The 20,632-nt window shown below is 55.0% G+C and overlaps 2 protein-coding genes across 2 annotated transcripts in view; both read left to right on the forward strand.

Annotated features, from left to right (window-relative positions):
- LOC119089297 (uncharacterized) lies at positions 1 to 12,718 on the forward strand. The gene is made up of 2 exons (XM_037211963.1): positions 1 to 1,039; positions 12,620 to 12,718. The coding sequence occupies exons 1-2, from the start codon at positions 17 to 19 to the stop codon at positions 12,716 to 12,718; spliced, it is 1,122 nt and encodes a 373-aa protein (XP_037067858.1). The 5' UTR covers positions 1 to 16.
- Positions 12,715 to 20,632, forward strand: part of LOC119089298 (uncharacterized) — a 22,832-nt gene continuing 14,914 nt past the window's right edge. The window contains exon 1 of the mRNA XM_037211964.1: positions 12,715 to 12,781. Coding sequence (XP_037067859.1) covers positions 12,715 to 12,781 — 67 coding nt within the window. The remainder of the gene's footprint in view (positions 12,782 to 20,632) is intronic.

A 20,632-nucleotide genomic window follows, 5' to 3' on the forward strand; every position in this document is an offset into this window, starting at 1 on the left:
CCTCGTGGAGAAGCAGATGCGCTTCCGCCCGGAGAAGGCTCACCGTCGACCCGTGCAGCGGCTGCAGTGGCGCAAGAGCAAGTGGCAGCCGGACCCAGACGAGCCCAGCAGCTACCTCGACCTCAACCGTATCAGCTCCATGACTATCGCCGACGTCAGCCCCAAGTTCGCCGTCAAGCGCATCCTGATGCTGTACGAGAACCAGCAGTACCGGGAGGCGGCCAACTTCGTCAACCGTCTGAGCCACGGCACGTTCAAGGTAATCCTGACGGATCTGCCGGTGGACGTGTTCATCGAGTCGATGCCGGACAGCTTGCCGATCCTGGAGGCGCTCTACGCCAAGGTGTTCCTCTCTGACGGGCTCAACTTCTCGGTGAAGACTCTGAAGCCGGATGCGGTGGTCATGCAGATGGTCAAGTTCTTCGCGCAGCAGGAGGACAGTCTGACGGGCAACATCAAGTGGGAGCTGTGCGGCCCCTTCATCGCCTCTTGCAAGAAGCTGCTGAAGGTGATCGTGCACACCGATCCCAAGATCAAGAAGATGTTGGTGTCGCGGCGTAAGGCGCTGGACAAGGCGGTGGAGGGCATGGGCCACCACGGCATGGTGGGCACCTCCGACGGCTCGCTGATGAATCTGCACGACGCGCTGAAGCTCGAGTTCAAGAAGGTGGTGACGTCGTACAAGGCGGCGCTGGAAAAGCTGGAGGAGCTGAGTTTGTCGACGGCGTCCAAGCAGACGCTGTGCCGCAGCATCAGCCACGGCCCGGCGCCGATCCAGGTGTCGCATCAGCGCCAGCTGAGTATCACTCAGCAGGAGATTCAAGAGAGGCTCATCAAGAACAAGACCATCCTGAATGTGGTGGAGCCGATCCTGGGCAACCACAGCCTGGACATCTTCCTTGGCATCTTGCAGCGCCGCATCGACCACGACAAGGACTGCCTCTTCCATTTCACGCAGCTGAAGAAGGAAGTGAAGGACATGAAGGACGCCTCAGTGGTTGTGCCCATCCTGATGCGCTACGGTCACGGCATCGACCAGGTTAGTCAGTCTCGGGGTACGGGCGTGTATATATGTATATATATATATATATATATATATATATATATATATATATATATTGTGTGTGTGTGTGTGTGTGTGTGTGTGTGTGTGTGTGTGTGGTGTGTGTGTGTGTGTGTGTGTGTGTGTGTGTGTGTGTTGTGTGTGTGTGTGTGTGTGGTGTGTGTGTGTGTGTGTGTGTGTGTGTGTGTGTGTGTGTGTGTGTGTGTGTGTGTGTGTGTGTGTGTGTGTGTGTGTGTGTGTGTGTGTGTGTGTGTGTGTGTGTGTGTGTGTGTGTGTGTGTGTGTGGTGTGTGTGTGTGTGTGTGTGTGTGTGTGTGTGTGTGTGTGTGTGTGTATGCCGGCGTGGCAAAGCTCCCGGAAGGGATATGTTTCAGTGCATTATGTTCTAATCGTGCGGAATGCAGTCGAGCCGTGGGTGTGTGAAATCCGCGGCCAAACACGCCACGTTTCATTCGCCACCTCCGCATACCTCCGTGATAAGGGACGGCACTGTACCTACCGCCCGTAAGAATTGTTTCTAGTTGTTTATCCTTTAAAGGAAAAGCTCGTTTTGCCGAAGATGGCAAGGAACGGTCATAACTTCATAACACCACGTCAAGCTGTCTTCACCTGAGCTGCGCGCCCCCGTGACATCGCCAGCCACGCATCCCGCCGTGCGCGTGGACCACATTCTGACCGCATTCCGCCACACCCGGTGTGGCTTGAGGAGCGGCACGTGACCGGCAGTCGCAGAGGTCAGGGCGGCACGTGACCTGCGGTGGCGCAGGTCAGCGCAGAGGCCTTGCTCGCGGACAGCGGGACCTCCTGTCAGTGGCCGGGCCCCGGCGCGATTCGGCTGGCTGCAGGACAGGCCACGTCCACTTGTGACGGGGAGTCTCGGATTGTTACCCTAAGTGATGCTTTGATCACGCCGGTACTGATGACGACTGGTACTGGATTTGGTCACACCGGTACTGATAATGGCTGGTACCGGCTTAGCTTCCCGACTTTACGGAGCATGCATTTAGCCGCCTTTGAGCTGTGGATTCGCCAGGTAGTTACGTTGTATGTGCTACGACTCAGGATAAACAAGATGGCTAGCGTGGCCTGCTGTCAATGGAATTAATGCAGGCAGAAGTTTTGTCGGTTATGGTCATGTGGCATAGGACGTCTGATGGCAGGGGATATGCCAACTAGACGTTAACTGCGACGGGACAATAGGAACTGAGAAGCGTTGTCCTGCGCCAAATTATTGAACAATTGCGTCAGTAGGAAGAACACCACGTTTTTGTGCTTTCAGCTGTCCATGTGTCTCGTATGTAGATTTTCATTTGGAGTGGCTTGGTTGACTCGCAAACCGCAATTTTCCACAGCTTTAATCGGTTTTGTCGGCGTTGCCTATTTGAAAAAATGATCACCGTTATTGTGTACGTTAGGAAGCAGTACATTGTCCACAATTTCGACTGTATTACATACCATCCTCGTTAAATTTGTCTGCGAATTGCACGAAACTTTTCGAATGTCGGGGGCCCTACGAATCTTAGTTGTCGAACAAAAATGTGTAATTATCGTCACATCATCATCGTGCGACCATGAAAGCACTGAAACAGGCTTATTTGTTGTTGATACTCGCAGGCAAAATGCAGACGAGCTTGTCGTAATGACTGGACAGTAATGGCCAATAAAGTTGTGAAGTGCCAAGTGACCCGCCTTACATGCCATAAACCTCACCTATAGTAAAAGTAGGCTGAGTGAAATCAAGCAGCAGAACATTCACCTTGCTTGATCGCCTTGCTGGAATGCAGCGCTCGATGACTCCTCGATAATAATAATTTACTCTCTAGCTTTTCACTGCGATCAATTAAAGTTGCCAACATTGGGTTTCTCTTGTCGCATGAACATATTGACTGTGTCTTACAGTTCGGACTATTCTTGACCACAGTGATGCGCAAATTGAGGTCCAGAATGAACGCCGCGAACACCTTGTTTTGGCTCGTCAATGGATCTGCCGACGGCTCGAGCCCGTTATGATCTCGGTTTATCGGTTTAAGGGTAAAAATTGTACTCTTGCCACAAGTGGTAACAGTGAAGGCTTAGCAGCTCCGAGTGACGTATGTTCTATATATGTCATCAAACACGTCACTTTATTTAGTGGCATTCATGATGCATGCGTGACAGCGTCACTTCCCACGCGTTCGTCTTGAAGTTCACTTTAGAAGCAGCGCCTTCCGATCGAGTGAGCAGATGACGTCACGTCTCTGAGCGCAAGTTTTTTTCTCTCCTCCGCTCGTGACATTCTCCGCCGTCGATCGCCCAGCGGCGGGAGTCGCCATCCTTTGAGACGGCGGCGCCGGGGGCGGCCGGGCGGCGGTGGCGGCCGTGCGGCGCCGGGTGCCGCCCGCCGTGCCGCCGCCTTTGTATTCACGATGACAGACGGGCCGGTGACCCAGTGGCATGTGGGCCACCACGGCCACCCCCGGCCGGAGACAGGGCTATCGGCGCATCGGGTGCCGCCTCTCGCTGCCGGCAGCGGCCGCCGTCACGGCCAGCACGCAGGCGACGGCGGACGGCAGAGCTCCCGCTGTCACGCTGCGGGCGCGGTGGGAGGTAGGGTGGGGGATGGAGGTCGAGGACCGTGGAAGGGCAAGGGGTTTGCAGTTCTTTCACGGAGTTGTGCGACACTTAGTTGGCTTTAGTTTTGGTTTTCCTGACTATAAAGCTTTAAGATGAATATGGGCGTAACCACACATTAAACAGCGTTTTAACATTAAACGTGATTCCCACTCACACGCGTGCCGAAAACTTGTTCCCGTTACTTACCTGGATGATGTGGAGAATTTAACATTTCCTAGTTTATGACAACTTTGTTGTAAAAAAATTGTCGAGCCTAAGAAAGCTTACTCTAGCTGTTTGGAGCGCAGGCGCAACAAATCACCGAGCCCTTGGCGTGTGAAGATAAGTGAAAAACTACTGTGGTCTCATCGGCCCCTCGGCGCCGTTTTGTATAGCCAGAACGTAACGAAAACAGCAAACTGTCAAAAACTTATGCGGTTCGTCTTGCAGCAAGCCCGATGGCTGTGTCTATGCAGGTCAAGATTTCAGTGAAAACGTACAATGAACATTCTGATTGCCACACTGGACTCAATGGAATCGCGGGCCGGAGCTTTCGTTAAGGTGCTGCGTGTCTTCTCTTTGCCTCGCAGGCTTACTTAAGCATCCGTGCCGATACCGGCACGAAACCTTGAACGAGGCCTCACATTTCACCCACCCCAATCGGCATACAATGCAGCCGGCTGTTTTCATCAGCGGCCGCCAAGGGCGCCGCGTGGGTCAAATCGGTCGGTCCCCTGAATGTAAATAGCCAGTATTACCATCGTAATGGGGCGTTTCCCTATTTATTCACGCAGCGTAATGAATTTTGGACACACGCAGTATGAATGGAATGACCTCCCAGGTGGTAAGATGCGTGTATAGTGGGTCAGAGACCCTGGGCGTCAGCTTAAGGAGGTCGGCCACGCAGGAACTCCGAATGTCAATACGTCTAATTGGGACCCGGGTATCATGGAAACGCCGGCTTTTCTGAGGCGTGCCAAGTCTCGGGCCCTCAGCCTTATAAGGATGTATGGTATGTGATAGCTGCTCGCCGCCATCTGAAGCAGTCAGATGACGTTTGAATTACGGTCGGCGGCGGCCAAATGGCTGTCTGGCCGAGTAGTTGGTGCGCTAGCGTGGCAGGCGGCCGCTGGAGCCGGCGCGCAGCCGCGCGGGTTTTCTCTCTCGTTCTCCTTTAGCTGCCGGAGCTCCGTGGGAGAATCTGTGTCAGTGTCCGGCCCTGGCCGCCGCGGCTAATTAAAATTCAGCTCGCATCTCTGCCTCTTTTCCCGCCTCGTCTCTCTCACCCGCTCGCAACACCCTCTCTCTCCTTCATGCTCCCTCACTCTCTACCGCATGTGGAATGCACGCACCCCAGGCGGGGCGGTGTTGATCTGCAGACGGTGTCTGCCTGCTGTGCACAGCTTACGGCAGGACACAGTTGTCAATTCGGCTCGCTCACCAATCGCCGACCCAGTGACAGAGCTACATTGATTGGCCCACCTCTGTCTGCACCCGAGGTCAGGTATGCGTGCTGCACACCTGACTCCGAGCCGTCGGCCGGCCCCCTCACCCGTGCCCCGGACTGCCTGCGCGGAAGCCTGCTACGGCCGGGTGCAGAAGCCTGGCCGGATCAAGAACAGTGACTGACCGCGGTCAGATTTGGGAACCGGACCCGCTCAGGGGCTGGGAGCGAAGCGCGGCCGTAGGCGGAGGCCTGTTCCACTCGGGGGCAGGTGCTGGCGACGCTCAAGGGTAAGAACGTTATTCATTCGGCGCCCAGGACCGGTTCCGTTTTCTGGGGCAGGAGCCTGCTCCTTTCAGGGGCAGCAGCGAGCTCGATTCAGGGACGGGGACTCGCTCCACTCGGTGGCAAGAGTGTCAGGGCTCCAGTCAGGCAAGCGAACTACCTCCGGTCAGCATCAGCACCTAGCTTTGATCGGGGTCGAAGCCCGGCTTCCCTCGGCGGGCAGCCGGCCTCGCTTGTGGGCGGGAGCCGTGGGAGTTATAGGTGGGAGGTGCCTCGTGGCTGTTATACTCAGGGAGGGAACTGCCTCATGGCTGTTACAACTCAGGGAGGGAGCTGCCTCATGCTGTTACACTTAGGGAGGAAGCTGCCTCATGCTGTTACACTCGGGTAGGGAGCTGCCTCATGGCTGTTACAACTCAGGGAGGGAGCTGCCTCATGCTGTTACACTCAGGGAGGGAGCTGCCTCATGGCTGCTACAACTCAGGGAAGGAGCTGCCTCATGCTGTTACACTCAGGGAGGGAGCCGCCTTATGGCTGTTACAACTCAGGGAGGGAGCTGCCTCATGATGTTACACTCAGGGAGGGAGCTGCCTCATGCTGTTACACTCAGGGAGGGAGCTGCCTCATGGCTGCTACAACTCAGGGAGGGAGCTGCCTCATGCTGTTACACCTCAGCCGCGTCGCCCGCGTTAAATCATATCCAGAATGAGGTCGGCGTAGTTCGGACCTTACAAGCCGGCTCTTAGCCGCCTGAACACGATAATGAATCAGGTCGGTGCGGAGCCGAATTGGTGCCTGCCGATTACACCTCACCTTTATAACCCCCTGTGTCTGATGAAGCGGGTATGGTGCGGCCAGTGGGAGGTGAGGGAAGATTGGTGGGCTCGGTCGCATCGGACCTCATCAGGCGCAGCCGATCTCCGAGATCACGCTCGTAATTACCTTGTCTCATAATCGCCGTCATCATTATATGACACCGAATCTTCCGATATTGGCGTTACTTATCTGAAAGTGCTAAATCTACGCACTTGCTGCATTGTTTAGTTGTATATAGATATGTTTATGTATAGACATGGTCAACTTAGACCTTCTTCGTTTGGTATAAACACGTCGCTTGAGCATTCACACCGGAGAAAAGACTGGAGGCCCAGATCTTGTGTGCTGTTGAGCTGACACCCGAGATTGTGCGCAGCAGTCCCCGGATTAAGTGCGTAGTACTGAATGATTCCGCATTACATGTGAGCATGCCTTATTGCAAGTCTGAGCTCAAAATCAAAGCCCATCCGCAGTGTTTTTTTTTTTTCATCTGAAGCGGATTTTGCGTGACACATGTAACCGCTAGGTTATTATAAAGTAACCCATCAAAATAGGGCTAAGAGGAAAACATGATGCCTAGTATGGGGGAACATCTAACAAACACCTCTCACAAGCATTTTGATAACTTCAGTCAAACCCCGCTACTCCGGTTCCGATTGTCCTCCAATCCTGAGCAGGCAGCATTGAAATGCGGAGCTGGCAAGATCATGTTATTCATAGAAATGTTGCTTAACATGAAATCCACTCCAGGATAATCGACGCAAAACAGGCTTGCCTATCACAGAGGCCTAAATGCAGCACGACCTGACCTGAGGGCGGCGCTTCATGACCCGGAGCCGCCGTGCAGGACGGGCCGCTTTGTGTGGCCGCAGCTTGGTCAATCGTGGTTTTCTGTCCCAGTGGTTGGCAGTTTGGGCTCAGATCGGTACTGTAATTGCCGATTTGGTGCTTCGATTAAAATTACCATCTGTGTTCAGGCCTGAAAAGTGTTTATCATAGTGATTAACTCCACCAGAACAAGAGTAAAATAACTTAATCACACGCGCAACGACTGACAAAAACCTAACATGCATCATTAGCAGAGATAGCTTTTTGATGTACTTATATCTAAATATATCAGTGATAAAGCCTTAAAGCGAATATTTGAATACAACGCTCTGAAGACATTGAATTAAAACATGAGCGGAATTCAGTTACGTCAATCTGGCCAGCTTTTGTACGAGCCAGGCAATGCCCCAGACCCGTTCAAACCACTTGAAAGCCCTATGATTAAGATGAGGGCAAAAACTGGGTTAATTCGGCAAGCGGCCTGCGTTATCGCCGACAAGGCGTCTTGTCACACGGAGCACCCGGTCATAAGCCGGGATCTGCGATCACCCTGGCGGAACTGAGAACGGGGCCAGTTCGGAATCGTTCCCTGCCCGGGGCCGGTCTCTGCCCGGGGCCGGTCTCTGTCCAGGGCCGTTCTCTGCTCACGGCCGTTCTCTGCCCGGGGTCGTTCTCTGCCCGGGGCTTTTCTCTGCCCCGTGCCGTTCTCTGTCCGGGGCCGTCCTCCACCCGGGGCCGTCCTCCACCCGGGGCTGTCCTCTACCCGAAGCCGTTCTCTATCCGAGGCCGTCCTCTTCCCGGGGCCGTTCTGTATCCTGGGCTGGCTGCCACGCCGTCACAAGGCCGCGAGGTATGCCGCGGTCCAGTGTGTGACGCTAGCTCCGCTCAGACGGCAGCCCGCCTCCATGCCGTCACGAGGCCGCGAGGTATGCCGCGGTCCAGTGTGTGACGCTAGCTCCGCTCAGACGGCAGCCCGCCTCCATGCCGTCACGAGGCCGCGAGGTATGCCGCGGTCCAGTGTGTGACGCTAGCTCCGCTCAGACGGCAGCCCGCCTCCATGGATGCATTGGATCGACAGTGGCATTCGAGGAGAACGGGGCGACAGTGTTGCTTGTGCACAAGCTGATAGCAAATAGGGCATATTTGTCTCACCCAGCTCAGCGGCGCACATGCCGACAAAGGCGACGCATCGCCGCAGTGTTTGTTCTGCGGTCATCCACGCGCACACACGCGTACACTCCCACGCGCGGTGCTACTGCCGTGGCCAGTATCACAGTCTCCGGGGCGTTCATCGGTCGCCGGGAACCGAGGCGGCCCGGCCCCAGCGGCACGGTCCGCGGGCGGCCGGCGCCGCCGGCAGGCCGCGACGGCGCCGGCCGCACCGGAAACGGCCGGCACCCGGCGCGCGCCGCCGCTCCCACGGTCCCCGTGACGCCCCGCCGTGCCTGCCGTGATGCTCCGCCGTTGGTGCCGCGGCGGCGCGCCGCGAACGCCGCGCCGGCGTAAATGGCGCACGGGTTCGTGCCCATCGGAGGCCGGCGCGCCGGTTTGCGACCGCTGCTGTTATTAGAGTGCGCGCGGCTGTAACGGTGCGTGTACTTCGCCGGTCGAAAATGCTGCGAGGAAATGCGATGTTGGGCATTAGTTATGGGTGGGTGTTCTCCAAGAGACGTGCCTTCGTGAGCTCCGCCACCCGTGGAAGCTCATGATAACAGCACTTCATCGTCGTGTGTGCGACTTCCTATGCTATGCGTTAAAGTGAGCTCATTAAGCTATACAGGCAAGCGTGCCTCAAGAGCCAAGCTCTGCATTATCTCCACACGGGGAATGCTTCTTACACTGCGCGGCGGTAGACATTACGGACGCATCCTTTTGTATCTGCGTTAGCACGATCAGAGTTGCCCAACCCGTGTTCTGCAAAATCCCAAGCAACCATTGCTTCGCGATGTGATGAAAGTGTGAGATTGTAAAGCACACTCTAAGCTAAAACTGCCTTACTTCTGGACGCCTTTTTCCATTCTCAGCCACAGCTTAGCTGTCTTGCTAGTTGTGTAAACCATGTCTATTTGGTTGAATTTGACGCAATCCTCTGAGTCCAGCATTCCCGTGATGTGTAGCAGTATTCAAGTTGGATGGGTTGAGACCAAATTTTCGAATGCGAAATCAGCGCGGATGCAAAGGAGTAGCAAACAAATGCTTAAGCTCAGTCAGCGTAGCTCAGTTGGTCATCTGTTGGTAGGACGTACGGTCAACAGCGTGACAGACCTAGTTTTGGATATCTGTCATGACATTGCACAATACAGGCATTAGCTCTATTTGGGTGACAGATCAAGACAAGCTATGCTCCGTTGAACCAGAATTGCCCAACTGGAGTGATTGTTCACTGTCTCAAGAGCAAGCCATGGTAGGCTAGGAGCTTGCTGCCTAAGCTATCGATGCAAAACATTATTTCCTTTTATAACTTTAACAAAGAAAAGGGCTATGCAAAGGTGCTACGCATCTCCTGGTCCCTTTTCCTGACTGATAGTGCTAATGTAAATGGGAATGCTGTGTCCCCGAGGGTCGGAAAAAAACAGCTGAAATGAATCCGAGGGTCGGAAAAAACAGCTGAAATGAATCTCACCAAAGGGCGTCAACGAAGAAGGATCTGCATTGTTCGCAGGTTTGCTAACCTGGGACGGGGTTTACACGAACGAGCGACAACTGGCAGCTGGGCAAAATGTTGTCCTTCCGCGATGCCCTTCAGTGTTCGTTGACACATCCGTGGTAAACTGTTATTCTACAACGTAGACATTGAGAACGACTACAATGTATGTGGGCCATGATCGTTCACCCCACTTGAACCGCATGAACGATCGTGTTAAATCGTCATCAGGCGCACGGGCGTCACCCTTCGTGCTAGTGTCCGGGACATTAGCGCGGTGTCGCCTCCCTCCAGTTCGCCCGTAATCAGTTCGCCTCGACACGCGACGCCGCGTCGGCGCGGTGTCATCAAGTCGTTAGGGGGCGTGGCCCGGGTCGGCCCTCGGCTGCGGCGTCACGCGCTGCGGCGCGGCCCGCGCGCTCTGATCGCCCGCCGCGGGTCAGCGGGGTCAGCCAATTGAGCGGCTCTGCGGCCGGCCGGCGACGCGGGCAGCGACGGGGGAGAGGAACTGGACGCCGGCGGCGGCGAGGAGCGCGGCCGTTGTTACTGGGAAAGGGTCGGCCGGCACGCAGCCGCACCGCTCGATAAATCAATATGCGCTGGTGAGATCGGCCACAGACTGACGCCGGTGTGGCGATAAGGCACACTGGATCATCGCTTGGCGGCAACGCGTTATATGCGTGTCAATTTCGAGGAGCAATAGTAAAGCCTTTACCTGACTCACCATACGGCAATTTCCACCATCCATTGATCATAAGGATGTCTCGGCCATATTTAAACATTATCAAATGACCCCATCCTGCTGTCCAGTACAATGAGTACGCGATGGCGCTAACGAAATATAAGGGTACCTGATGTAGTAGGTTGCATACCTTTGGCACAACACCGTTATACGGCGTGACAAGATAAAGTAAAAACAGACTCTGAGGGTGGTGTAATGTGGTTTAAAGTGGTATAAGCCAGTTCAGAACGCCATGGAACCCATCAAAGTTTTTTACCAGACAGCAACATCACTCTGAATGGCAAGGGCGTATTTTACCCTTTCTCCTAGATGATTACTCAGACTAGGTTAAATATCAATTAGACCGATCTTTTTAGTCAGCTTACCTTCCTCATTTGCCACCCGACGTATCAACGTCACTAATACACCGTTTAATTTGAAGCCCTGTTGTCCTCATTTGATGTAACCGTTTGAGACAAATATCAGGCATTCAGTAGAACCACCTTTGTAATCGCAGCACCTGCTAGCATTCTCACATCGCTTGCTATAGGAATACTGGAAAATTGCAAATCGTGGCGAGTGCATCTTCATAATGGCCACAAATGAATTCTAATTTTGTGGAAAGAATAAATGTAGAAACAACTTGCGGGCAACTAACGCACAGCACGACATTAAAAACCGGCAGTCAAGGCTGTCCAAGCCGGTGGCGGGCTGAACGCTCTACCATTGGGTATGACACACGATCTGCCAGTCAACAGACCATCCCGCCACGGCCAGCGACTGGACTGTCTGGCTGTCTGAACTTCCAGGCTGTCTTGCTGTCTATTGCTCCGGACCGCTTGACTGTCTGGATCGCCTGTCAGTCCGGACAGTCTGACTATATGAACTGTCTGTTACTCCGGCTGTCTATCAGTCCGGACCGCTTGACTGTCTGGATCGCCTGTCAGACTGGGCTGTCTGACTGATTGAGCTGTCTGGACTGCCCGTCAGACCAGACTGTCCGGCATGCTGCCCCGCCCCGATCGTCTGCGAGACGCCCGAAGGCCCCGCCGTCTGAGCCGTAGCTGATCGTGACATTAACGCTGAGGAAATGGCTCATTTCCGCCGTGGGAATTTGCTCGTGTGAAGGGAACATTGTCAGGACTCCCATTACAAAGGCCACGAATGGAGTCGGGGGCATTTACTCTTGGGAAAGTCTAATTCCATGCGATTACTAAATTACTAGCAGGCGACTAGAAGCGATATTGCTTAATCCGAGAGCTAATCCGACAGTTAATTACCATTTCGCTTCCTTATAGCGCTGGATTCATTTAATCTCACAAATCTACTACTGGAGAAAGTGAAAACGCGCTTTTGGCGACCACAGAAATGCTTTAGAACTGCAGGATGTTCATTGGCGATATTTAATTCATAAAGTCACGGTGGTGCTCCCCACGGACGCAACACCGGCACTTTGACGCCCTCGCAGTCAGCAAAAGCGTCTACAGCAGAACTGCGCTTAACGGCCGCCTCCCTTTCATCCACTAGCTTCGACTCTCGTATCCCGATGGCAGTCCTGGTTTGCGGCGGAGCTCCCGCGAACTGGTCTGCCGCACGGCTGACTGGCTGCCTGTTGGGGCTGATCTGGCCAGTGGCCGCTGAACAGCCCGTTCAGCCCCAACAGCCAGCATCACAGCCGGGCACGGCCGATCCGCGGCACACAGAACGTAGCGCAGCTGCGCGCCCGAGCTCCAGCCAGACCGCCTGCGACGCGGCCGGTCTCGGTCTCGCCCTTCGAACACGGACAAGACCACGGGCCATAAAGGCAGACTTGACTCTGTTTTACCGCGGCGGGGCTCGCACCACGTGGGGCGTGGCGCATGGCTGGGCACGCTTCCTCACGCTTGGTCGGTTTGGCCAGCCATGGATGACGTTGACCTTCTGGTGTTCGCTCTGACGCAGCATTCAGCAGATTGGCGGCGCAGCAATACCACAATGCACAATGGCGCGCAATGCTGTGCCGATGGCAGAAACACGGCGAGCATCACTCGAACAATGTCATGCCTCTTGCGTTATAAAAATAATTTTTGCTCCGCTTCAGTTGACATCACATTACATGCTCAGCGATGAGACCAAGCTGGTAAGAGCCTTTCCGTTTGACTTGGCTTGACCTGGGGCCAGCGCAGCACGGGGTCCATGCGGCTGTATACTCTCTGGCTAACCACTGACCAATGTCCCCGCTCTGCAGGTGCTGAAGCTGATGCGGGAAGTGTCGGGGGACCAGGAGGAGAGCGACGGCAGTGACATTATCCGGCTACCACTCCGACCTCCGACTCGGCCATCATGACCTCGGGGAACTCGCCCTACGTCAGCAAGTCTGCCCGCTACAACTTCCTCCTCTACAGATCAGGTCCAGTGGCCAGCGCCGCTCGGCTCCGTCTCTGTAAGGCCCTCTGTCTTTCTTCTCGCTCTCGCTCTCTCTCATCTCTCTTCTCTCTCTCTCTCTCTCTCTCTCTCTCTTCTCTCTCTTCTCTCGCTCTCTCTTCTCTCTCTCGCTCTCTCTTTCTCTCTCTCTCTCTCTCTCTCTCCTCTCTTCTCTCTCTCTCTCTCTCTCTCTCTCTCTTCTTCTCTCTCTTCTCTCTCTCTCTCTCTCTCTCTCTCTCTCTCCTTCTCTCTCTCTCTCTCTATCTCTCTCTTCTCTCTCTCTCTCTCTCTCTCTCCTCTCTCTCTCTCTCTCTCTCTCTCTCTCTCTATCTCTCTCTCTCTATCTCTCTCTTCTCTCTCTCTATCTCTCGCCTCTCTCTCTCTCTCTCTCTCTTCTCTTCTCTCTCTCTCTCTCTCTCTCTCTCTCTCTCTCTCTCTCTCTTCTCTCTCTCTCTCTCTCTCTCCTCTCTCTCTCTCTCTCTCTCTCTCTCTCTCTCTCTCTCTCTCTCTCTCTCTCTCTCCTCTCTCTCTCTCTCTCTCTCTCCTCTCTCTCTCTCTCTCTCTCTCTCTCTCTCTCTCTCTCTCTCTCTCTCTCTCTCTCTCTCTTCTCTCCATTCCTTTCATACGTCATTCCCTGACATACTTGTGAAGCGTTCGGCAGGAAAATAGGGATCTCTCTTTCTAAAAGGGGGGACTAACTGGAGTTAAAAACAACTACAGACGGAGACGCAATACGCCCATATCAAGTTTTATTCTTTGTAAAGGACATGTATATTGAGGGCAACCGAGTTTGGTCATAAACCCGCTGTCTGCACATAATGCAATAAGAGAACATTTCACGGCGTAGGACGATAACAAGATGTATTCGTTAAACAACAGTGATGCAGGTCCGAGGTTTGATGGTTACCCTAGCTGCATTTTAATGACAATGCCAGTATTGCTGCGCGACACTGCCCAGCCTTTAATAAGTAGACCAACGATCTCGTTATTGTGATTTTAAAGCGTTGGCGTTAATAACGTCTTAAGTTAGTAACTACCCTTGACTATCAATTAATTAGCCTGCATTGTGCTCGCTACGGTTGAGGTGCCTTCTTCCGCAATCCATTTCTGCCGGTCAAGTGTTTCAACAGCTTTCTTCGCACGTATTGACCTAAGCTGGCTTGACATTCTACTCTTGTCTACAAGATTAGCGAGAATGCCATTTTTATACGCAAGCCAGGCTGCTTGCCGCTCTAGATACGCTTTGTCGAAGCCAGCGTTCACTGCCCGTGCGGCCTGTGTCCTCAAGGCTGTTGTATTCAAACAATACGCTTCGCGCCAGCAGCCTCGTCAGAATGGGGTCACCCAGGTGAGCTCAGCAGACTGACAGCCGCGCTCGTTGGAAGACTGGTCCGGACGCCGGACGCGGTGGTACGTGCCGGCCGTGCCTCTGCGGGGGTGGGCCGTCTGGCGGCATGAACCATAAATCACCTTTACTCCACTGACCGAAAGGCACGCGCTCCCTCTCGTCACCAATAGCAAGACTCTATCTGGGGTGGAATGTGCTCGACTCTTGGCCGTGTGGAGGAGAGTGGCGGGCACAGACAGCGTTGAGTGATATTGTGGCACACAGCCCATACACTAACGGCCGGCAGAACCCACATGGCCTTCGCAGTCGCCCAGCCGGGTAATCTGCTTCCGTGCCGGGCACTTCTGAAGCGCCGCCTTCCGCTGATGACCGAAGCTGCCGCCGCCACGGGGTACATCTGGTGTGCGCGCACTCGCGGCCATGAATACAATCCTCATTTAACTTTCCTCGAGCGCGCGGGCGGGTCGGTGAAATCGATATTTTGCATAGGTCGGCCATCGATCAGAGCTGACCGGCGCCGGTAAGCAGCCGGCCCGCGAGGCGGACTGCCCTCGGTGTGGGGTCAAGCGCCGTCCTTCAGAGGTCACAGGGGGCGTCCGGTCTCGAGGTGACGGTCCGGTTCCGATGGCTGTCGGTGTCGGGCGGCTCTGCGTTATCCTGTCGTTAGTGGTATGTCAGTCGTGTCCTTACCCGTTTTACTCTGCGTGTGACCAGGGAATGACACTGTATGAGTGTTTCGGTGTTCGTCGCGTCCGGAAACATTTTTCACTCTGTCGGTCACCGACTCGAAAATCCGGGCTGCACTTAGCCCGGGTAGCCCGGGCTGTATGTGAGAGTCTGTGTTTACGGACAATCGGCACCTGCCTTTTATCAAGAAAAGATGAAGATCGGGCGCCTACATCCGTATGATCCATTGCTTTTCCCAGCCGTCGACGGCAATAACTTTCCCAGGGTCACATCAGATCTGAAAACGAGAGCGCCAAGGCATCTCACCGTCAAAAGTTCGTCCAGACGCGTAGCAGGTTCCCACAGCTCGCTCCCCGCTCGTGAGTCGCACAATGCACTTTTGCCTGTACATGGACGTCGCACGGCGATCGGAGGCCGGCGTCGTGCGGTGTCGGCACATGATACCGATCTGAACTCGGCCGTCCGGGGGCTGTACGTGGACGTCGCACGGCGATCGGAGGCCGACGTCGTGCGGTGTCGGCACATGATACCGATCTGAACTCGGCCGTCCGGGGACGTCAGCAAACGGCCCGCCCGACTCAAACCACGGCGCAGCCTCAGCACACTGTTCACACCAGGATTAGCTTGTGAGGATTTCGACCCAAGAAACATCCTAGGATTACACGTTACGAGCTTAACAGAAAAGTTTGATCAGTTATTTCGGTTTTCGTCTGCAAGCTTAGTTGAAGTCTTGACTGCCACAGCACTCACATCCTGGTAGCGATGGTTGCTGGTGTTGTGAAGATTGGTGAACAGAGGTCGTCCTTGGAGCCATGACGGACACTTCACGATCCAATCTGGCACTGCAGACATTTGCTTGGCATAAGAAGACGTAGCGCAATGCTAAACAACCTTAAACTTCTACATTTGGCTTGCGCAGCGTTTTCCACTGCTCGTGCCGAGCATCGAAGATTCTTTGCATTGCGCGGAACGAAGCATTCATAGAATAGCCCCATCACCCTCGCACATACGCGATGCTACTCATCACGGGGTTGTCAGTAAGAGCGGATAAACCGACTAACTCAGCGCACGCTGTAACGACGTCGAACGCCGGTTCAACGCGCTGCATCCGGTGCGCAGAAGGCCAGTCAGCCGATTGATTTTGAGCCTGATCGGGCCGTTTGCGCTGGATCCGCTCCGCTTTCGTTTCCTGCCGCGAGCGGACGGACGGGCGCGCTCGCTGATGAGGAGAATGCGGTCTGTTTACAACCTTGGTCGGCCGGCTGGCCCTGCTGCTCTCCAACTGCGCGGCAAGCGGACCGCGACGGCCGCTTCTCCTCCCGGCTGTCCGGACTCGCAGATTAGCGACGGGGAGGGACCTGGTGTTTGGACTTCAGAGATCGCTCCCCCTCCCCCACTCCCGTTACCAGGCTCCAAGTTAAGTGACTCTAGGACGGCGCACAGTCTCCTCAGGGTTTCACTAGCCAGCCTGTACTCTGGCTTGTGTAATAAAGAACGACAAGGGTCCCTAAAATTAGCGAGTATCCTCAGAGCGATGTTGGGCGCTGTTTGGGCTTTAAAACCTCATAATTCAACTGGGGGGGGGGGGGGGTGATCCACGGTGTGGGACCTGACCCCGATCAGGAGAGGCTTAGAACAAAACATCTTGCAGAAAATACGTCATTTTCAGAGATGACAAATTCCATCACTTCTGCTGCTTTGTCAGCTACGCGCTTAACACGACCTTTTATCTTTTGAATACCGTTCATTCAACAATAATCTCCATGTGTCATGGTCTGTCGCGGTTTCCTCGCGACAGACGTGATGACAAAAGTTTGATAGATGTGTGACGGCTGTCATGACAGATACAACAGATGCCATGCCTGGGGAACACTCCGGGAAGTTGTCACTTTGGATGCGCATGTGATGCGCGACTGCGGCGTGCCAACCTTGATTTTCACTGAAGCGTTGAAGTTGTCCCTCCCCACATTGTGAAATCCCAAAAGTGTCCCTATTTCTTACCTTAAAATCGAGAGGATACGCGCATACGGTGACCTAGGGTAGCTGGCTTGCCGAACTGCGCTCGCGACCAGGCGCATACTTGGAATTCCCACTTGCGCCCTTTGTGTGATGTTGCAACGTACATGCGTGATATTTACATCTAATAAGATGTTTTCACTTCTCTTGGAACAGTTCCGACGCTGGATGACCTTCAGTTCTTGTGCGCGACTGGCCAGACGTTTAACCGTTGTTGGTCATTTGTATGGGAAGGCCAGTGAACAACAAAACAGCTGGAGCCCGAACCACCATCATAACCTAGCATCTGGAGTCCGCGTTGTGGATAAGTGGGCAATTCTGTTGCTTAAGCCGTTCCGTACCCAGATCGTGGTCGCAAATTAACTCTGCCGGCGACGCATCACGGAACATCAGCAATAAATCCATCAATAATGCATCCCGAACAGTTACGGTTGGTGGATGCTATCGATGTCGGGTTCTAGTTATGACAACCGCGGCGTGTGTCGAAGCACGCCACAGACAATGTTATCAGCGTTGTCCGGCCGTGATCAGTGTGCGGTGGCCGAGACGCGCCCTCCCTTGCCCAGACCTGACCGGAACGAACCAGACCCGACCGGCCGAACCGGCCAGCCCGACGTCGGGTCACGGGCCGCCGCAGTGCCGCCGCTCGGCCGTGACAGCCAGCCGGTCGCGAGTGGCGGCTCGCAGTGGCCGTGACCGGAGCCGCGCCGGAGTCGCGGTAGAGCCGCGCCCGAGCTGCTCCGCCGCCAGTCTCACGTGATGATCGCCCCCGTGAGATTTCCCCACGCCGTGATGAGAGCGAGTCGTGCGGATATTTCTGGGAGGCTTTTATTAGAAGCACTATCTGGATTCCACGTCTGTCATGGAGTTGGACATGCCCTGGGCCACGACAAATCGCGGTATCAACGACTGAAACTCAGCGCGATCGACATGCAGCTCTATGGCCGCATCTCAGATCCGACACCGGCCAGCCCGCACCCGCAAACGTGGCGCCGGCCAGGCGGGGAACCGCAAAACACAGCGTCACGCCCATCCGCTTACAAACATCGCTGGGCGGCACCTTCACGCACGCCACGCGACCGGACGGAAATAACCGGGGCGGCCCTGGCGCGGGCGGCCGCCGGCCACACCGGCCGTCTGGCCTCTCCGCTCACCTGCTAATAAATGCAGATTGCGGCCAGTGGCTGGACAGCGCCGTGTGGTCCGGCCACGCGCGGTGGGGGGCGCACCCCGCTCGCGAGAAAGTGCGCCGCACCGCCGGCAGCGCTCGGCGCATTACCATGCCGGCCAGCCGGCGGCCGGGAGAGTCGGCCCGCCGGAAGTATTCAGCGTGAAAAGTGACGCTTTCTGTTTGTGCGGCGGCCCTTCGGAGCGACAGCTGTTTGCCCGCGTTCGCGCATACGTTATGGGTGGGTTTAAGACAGATGTGCGCCTCCTTGATAGCTCGGGGACTTTGTATTATGCTGCCTTCTCGTTAGTCATGCGATTGTGGGGTGATTGGCTGTTGTTTTGTTTGCCTGTTTGTTCCAGTCCGTTTATTGAGAGGTACCTGGACGCATTAACGCTCGAGCCTTAGTTCTGTTTCCAGACTGGACTTCACTTGATCATTATCTGGGAAAAAGACTGTAGAAACAATATGTTGCCATGTATGCCAATAGCCTGAGAAGGATTAGTTCCTTATGAGTATGTTTTTTTGAAGTTCTTATTAGTGACCCCTGCCCATTTACCGGATCTTGTGCATAACTACGGAAACAATTGGTTCTGCTGAATCCTTCAAAGGATATCTCAAAACGCTTAACCTTGAAAAACTACCAAACGGGCAACCACCTGTCTTTACGCAAGCGCCTGGAAGGTGGGGGCAATCTGTGCTCGCAAATGCGAAAAGTCTTTGGCATGTGGGAACCAAGTGTGTTCAGCAAAGTAACAGCACGCTTTGTGTGTTGTTTGACTGAGAATGCTGCGCAATGCAATATAGCGTCATGTTGTCGCTGCGATATATGCAAACACAGTACACGGACAATAAATGCTCTCGCATTTGTGCAAACAGGAAGCGTTCAGAAGAGCGATGTAGGTCTAAGCACGAACTTGCCATTGCCTGAAATGATGGCTAGAAGAATGTAACTGTTTGTGTAGGCCGTCGTGCAAGGCCATACTTTTATTCAATAAGAAACGAGCGAGCCTAAGCGAGGCAAATTTGATTGTCATGTCCATTACATGAGCTCACTGATAACGAGAGCCCATTCCCTTTCTGATTGGTTCCGTATACCAATAGCAGATGATGGACGTATCTGTTCAAAATGATTATGCTGATAATGAACAACAGCCTCGACTGGAAAGGTTCTGTGCACCTGAGCGATAAACACGAGCAAGGAGATCGCTGGTTGTTGTGAGATAAGTTTCATGCCTTAAACAATGCCTATTTGTTGTCCCGATTCTCTCGTCTGGAGCATCAGGAATATGAAAGCCAAGAAAGCCTTGGGGTCTCCTGAGGAGGAGTCCGTGGGCGTGAAAACGACCGTTGTTTCGTGCCTGAGACCGTTTCCCTCGATCAGACCCTCCTCTATGAAGGCTTTGTCCACATGCTGATGTCGACTCATTAAGCGAGGTCGCCATTCGCCTTTCGTTCATGCATATGCATTCTCGGCCGCGAACGCGTGTGTTGCGCGTCTGCCGACGGCCGGCGTCCGTCATGTCTGGCATGCAGATGAGGGTCCGGGCGTCGCACTCCGAGGTCACCGCACCCTTGCCCCACGCAGCCGCCGCTCGACGCGCCGACATCTGGGTCAGCTGGCTGGGCGGTCGGCGTGCGCGCACACCCCGGCGAAATCCCGCCGACGCCGGCCGATCGGCCGTCCGCTGTTGACCTTCGGCCCGCTTTCCCGGCCGTCGGCCAGAATCCGCGATTCGGCGTGCAGCTGGTGCGGCGGCGGCGACTAACGAGACGCGCCGAGCGTTGACCTGTGACGTCGGGCGGCGGCTGACCCAGAGAGGCTGCTGCAGAGCCGGCGGCCACCGCTTTCCCGGCCGGCCTCTCGGCGGCGCGCGCCGGCCGCCGTGACCCCGATGCGCGGGGAGCTCTGATACGGCTAACGAGTACTCACCGGGGCGCGATCGGTCAGCGAGCGGCGCGCTGTGAAAGGCGCTGATGGGGGACGGGTCCGGCCGGTGCCCTTCCTCTACCTCGCCCTGCCCGGCATCGGGCGACCGTGACTTCCGAGATGAGCGCGTCCTGTCCCCAGCTTGCTTTTGTGGCTCCCGGAGGAGGAATCGGCCAGTGGAGACAGGTGACGCGGTCAGCGCCCGCCCGCTCGGTGCGGGATCCTCAGCGCCGCACAGGATCCGGTGTCCGCCCAGCGCTGGGCCCGGCGCTGTCACCGGATGTTGGCGTATCCTGCCGTCAGCCTCAGGCGTTCGCTCTCCAGCCCCGGTGCCGTCCTCGGTTCCACTAATCCCGCTGCCGCACCCCGAGTGTATGCTGTGAGGCTACTCGCACTTCGCTTGGTTTGAAGCCAGGGTAAACAAAGGCTGACGACCGTGTTAGTGTTTGTGTGCACATGCCTCGTGGAGCTCGGAGAGCCGTAATGTGCCGCGCAATTAGCCATACGCGTGTCAGAAAGCTGATTCAAAACGTTTCACCGAGTTGGTGAAAACTGTCGCTTGTAGCCAGCTGAAATATCGTTGGAAACTTTCTATGGTTTCAGTTCATCGATACCATCTGACGTAATTATCTACGTGAGGTGTTTAGATAGCTTCGATGATCGTGTATCAATGATAGCAATCGTCGTC

The sequence above is a fragment of the Pollicipes pollicipes genome, unplaced genomic scaffold (genome assembly GCF_011947565.3).
Source record: "Pollicipes pollicipes isolate AB1234 unplaced genomic scaffold, Ppol_2.1 Scaffold_3087;HRSCAF=3621_pilon_pilon_pilon, whole genome shotgun sequence".
In the NCBI taxonomy this organism is placed as follows: domain Eukaryota; kingdom Metazoa; phylum Arthropoda; class Thecostraca; order Pollicipedomorpha; family Pollicipedidae; genus Pollicipes; species Pollicipes pollicipes.

Coding starts and splice junctions, on each gene's coding strand:
- LOC119089297 (XM_037211963.1), top strand. CDS start 17: ATGCGCTTCCGCCCGGAGAAGGCTCACCGTCGACCCGTGCAGCGGCTG. Junction 1,040..12,619: donor ACGGTCACGGCATCGACCAG/GTTAGTCAGTCT, acceptor CCCGCTCTGCAG/GTGCTGAAGCTGATGCGGGA.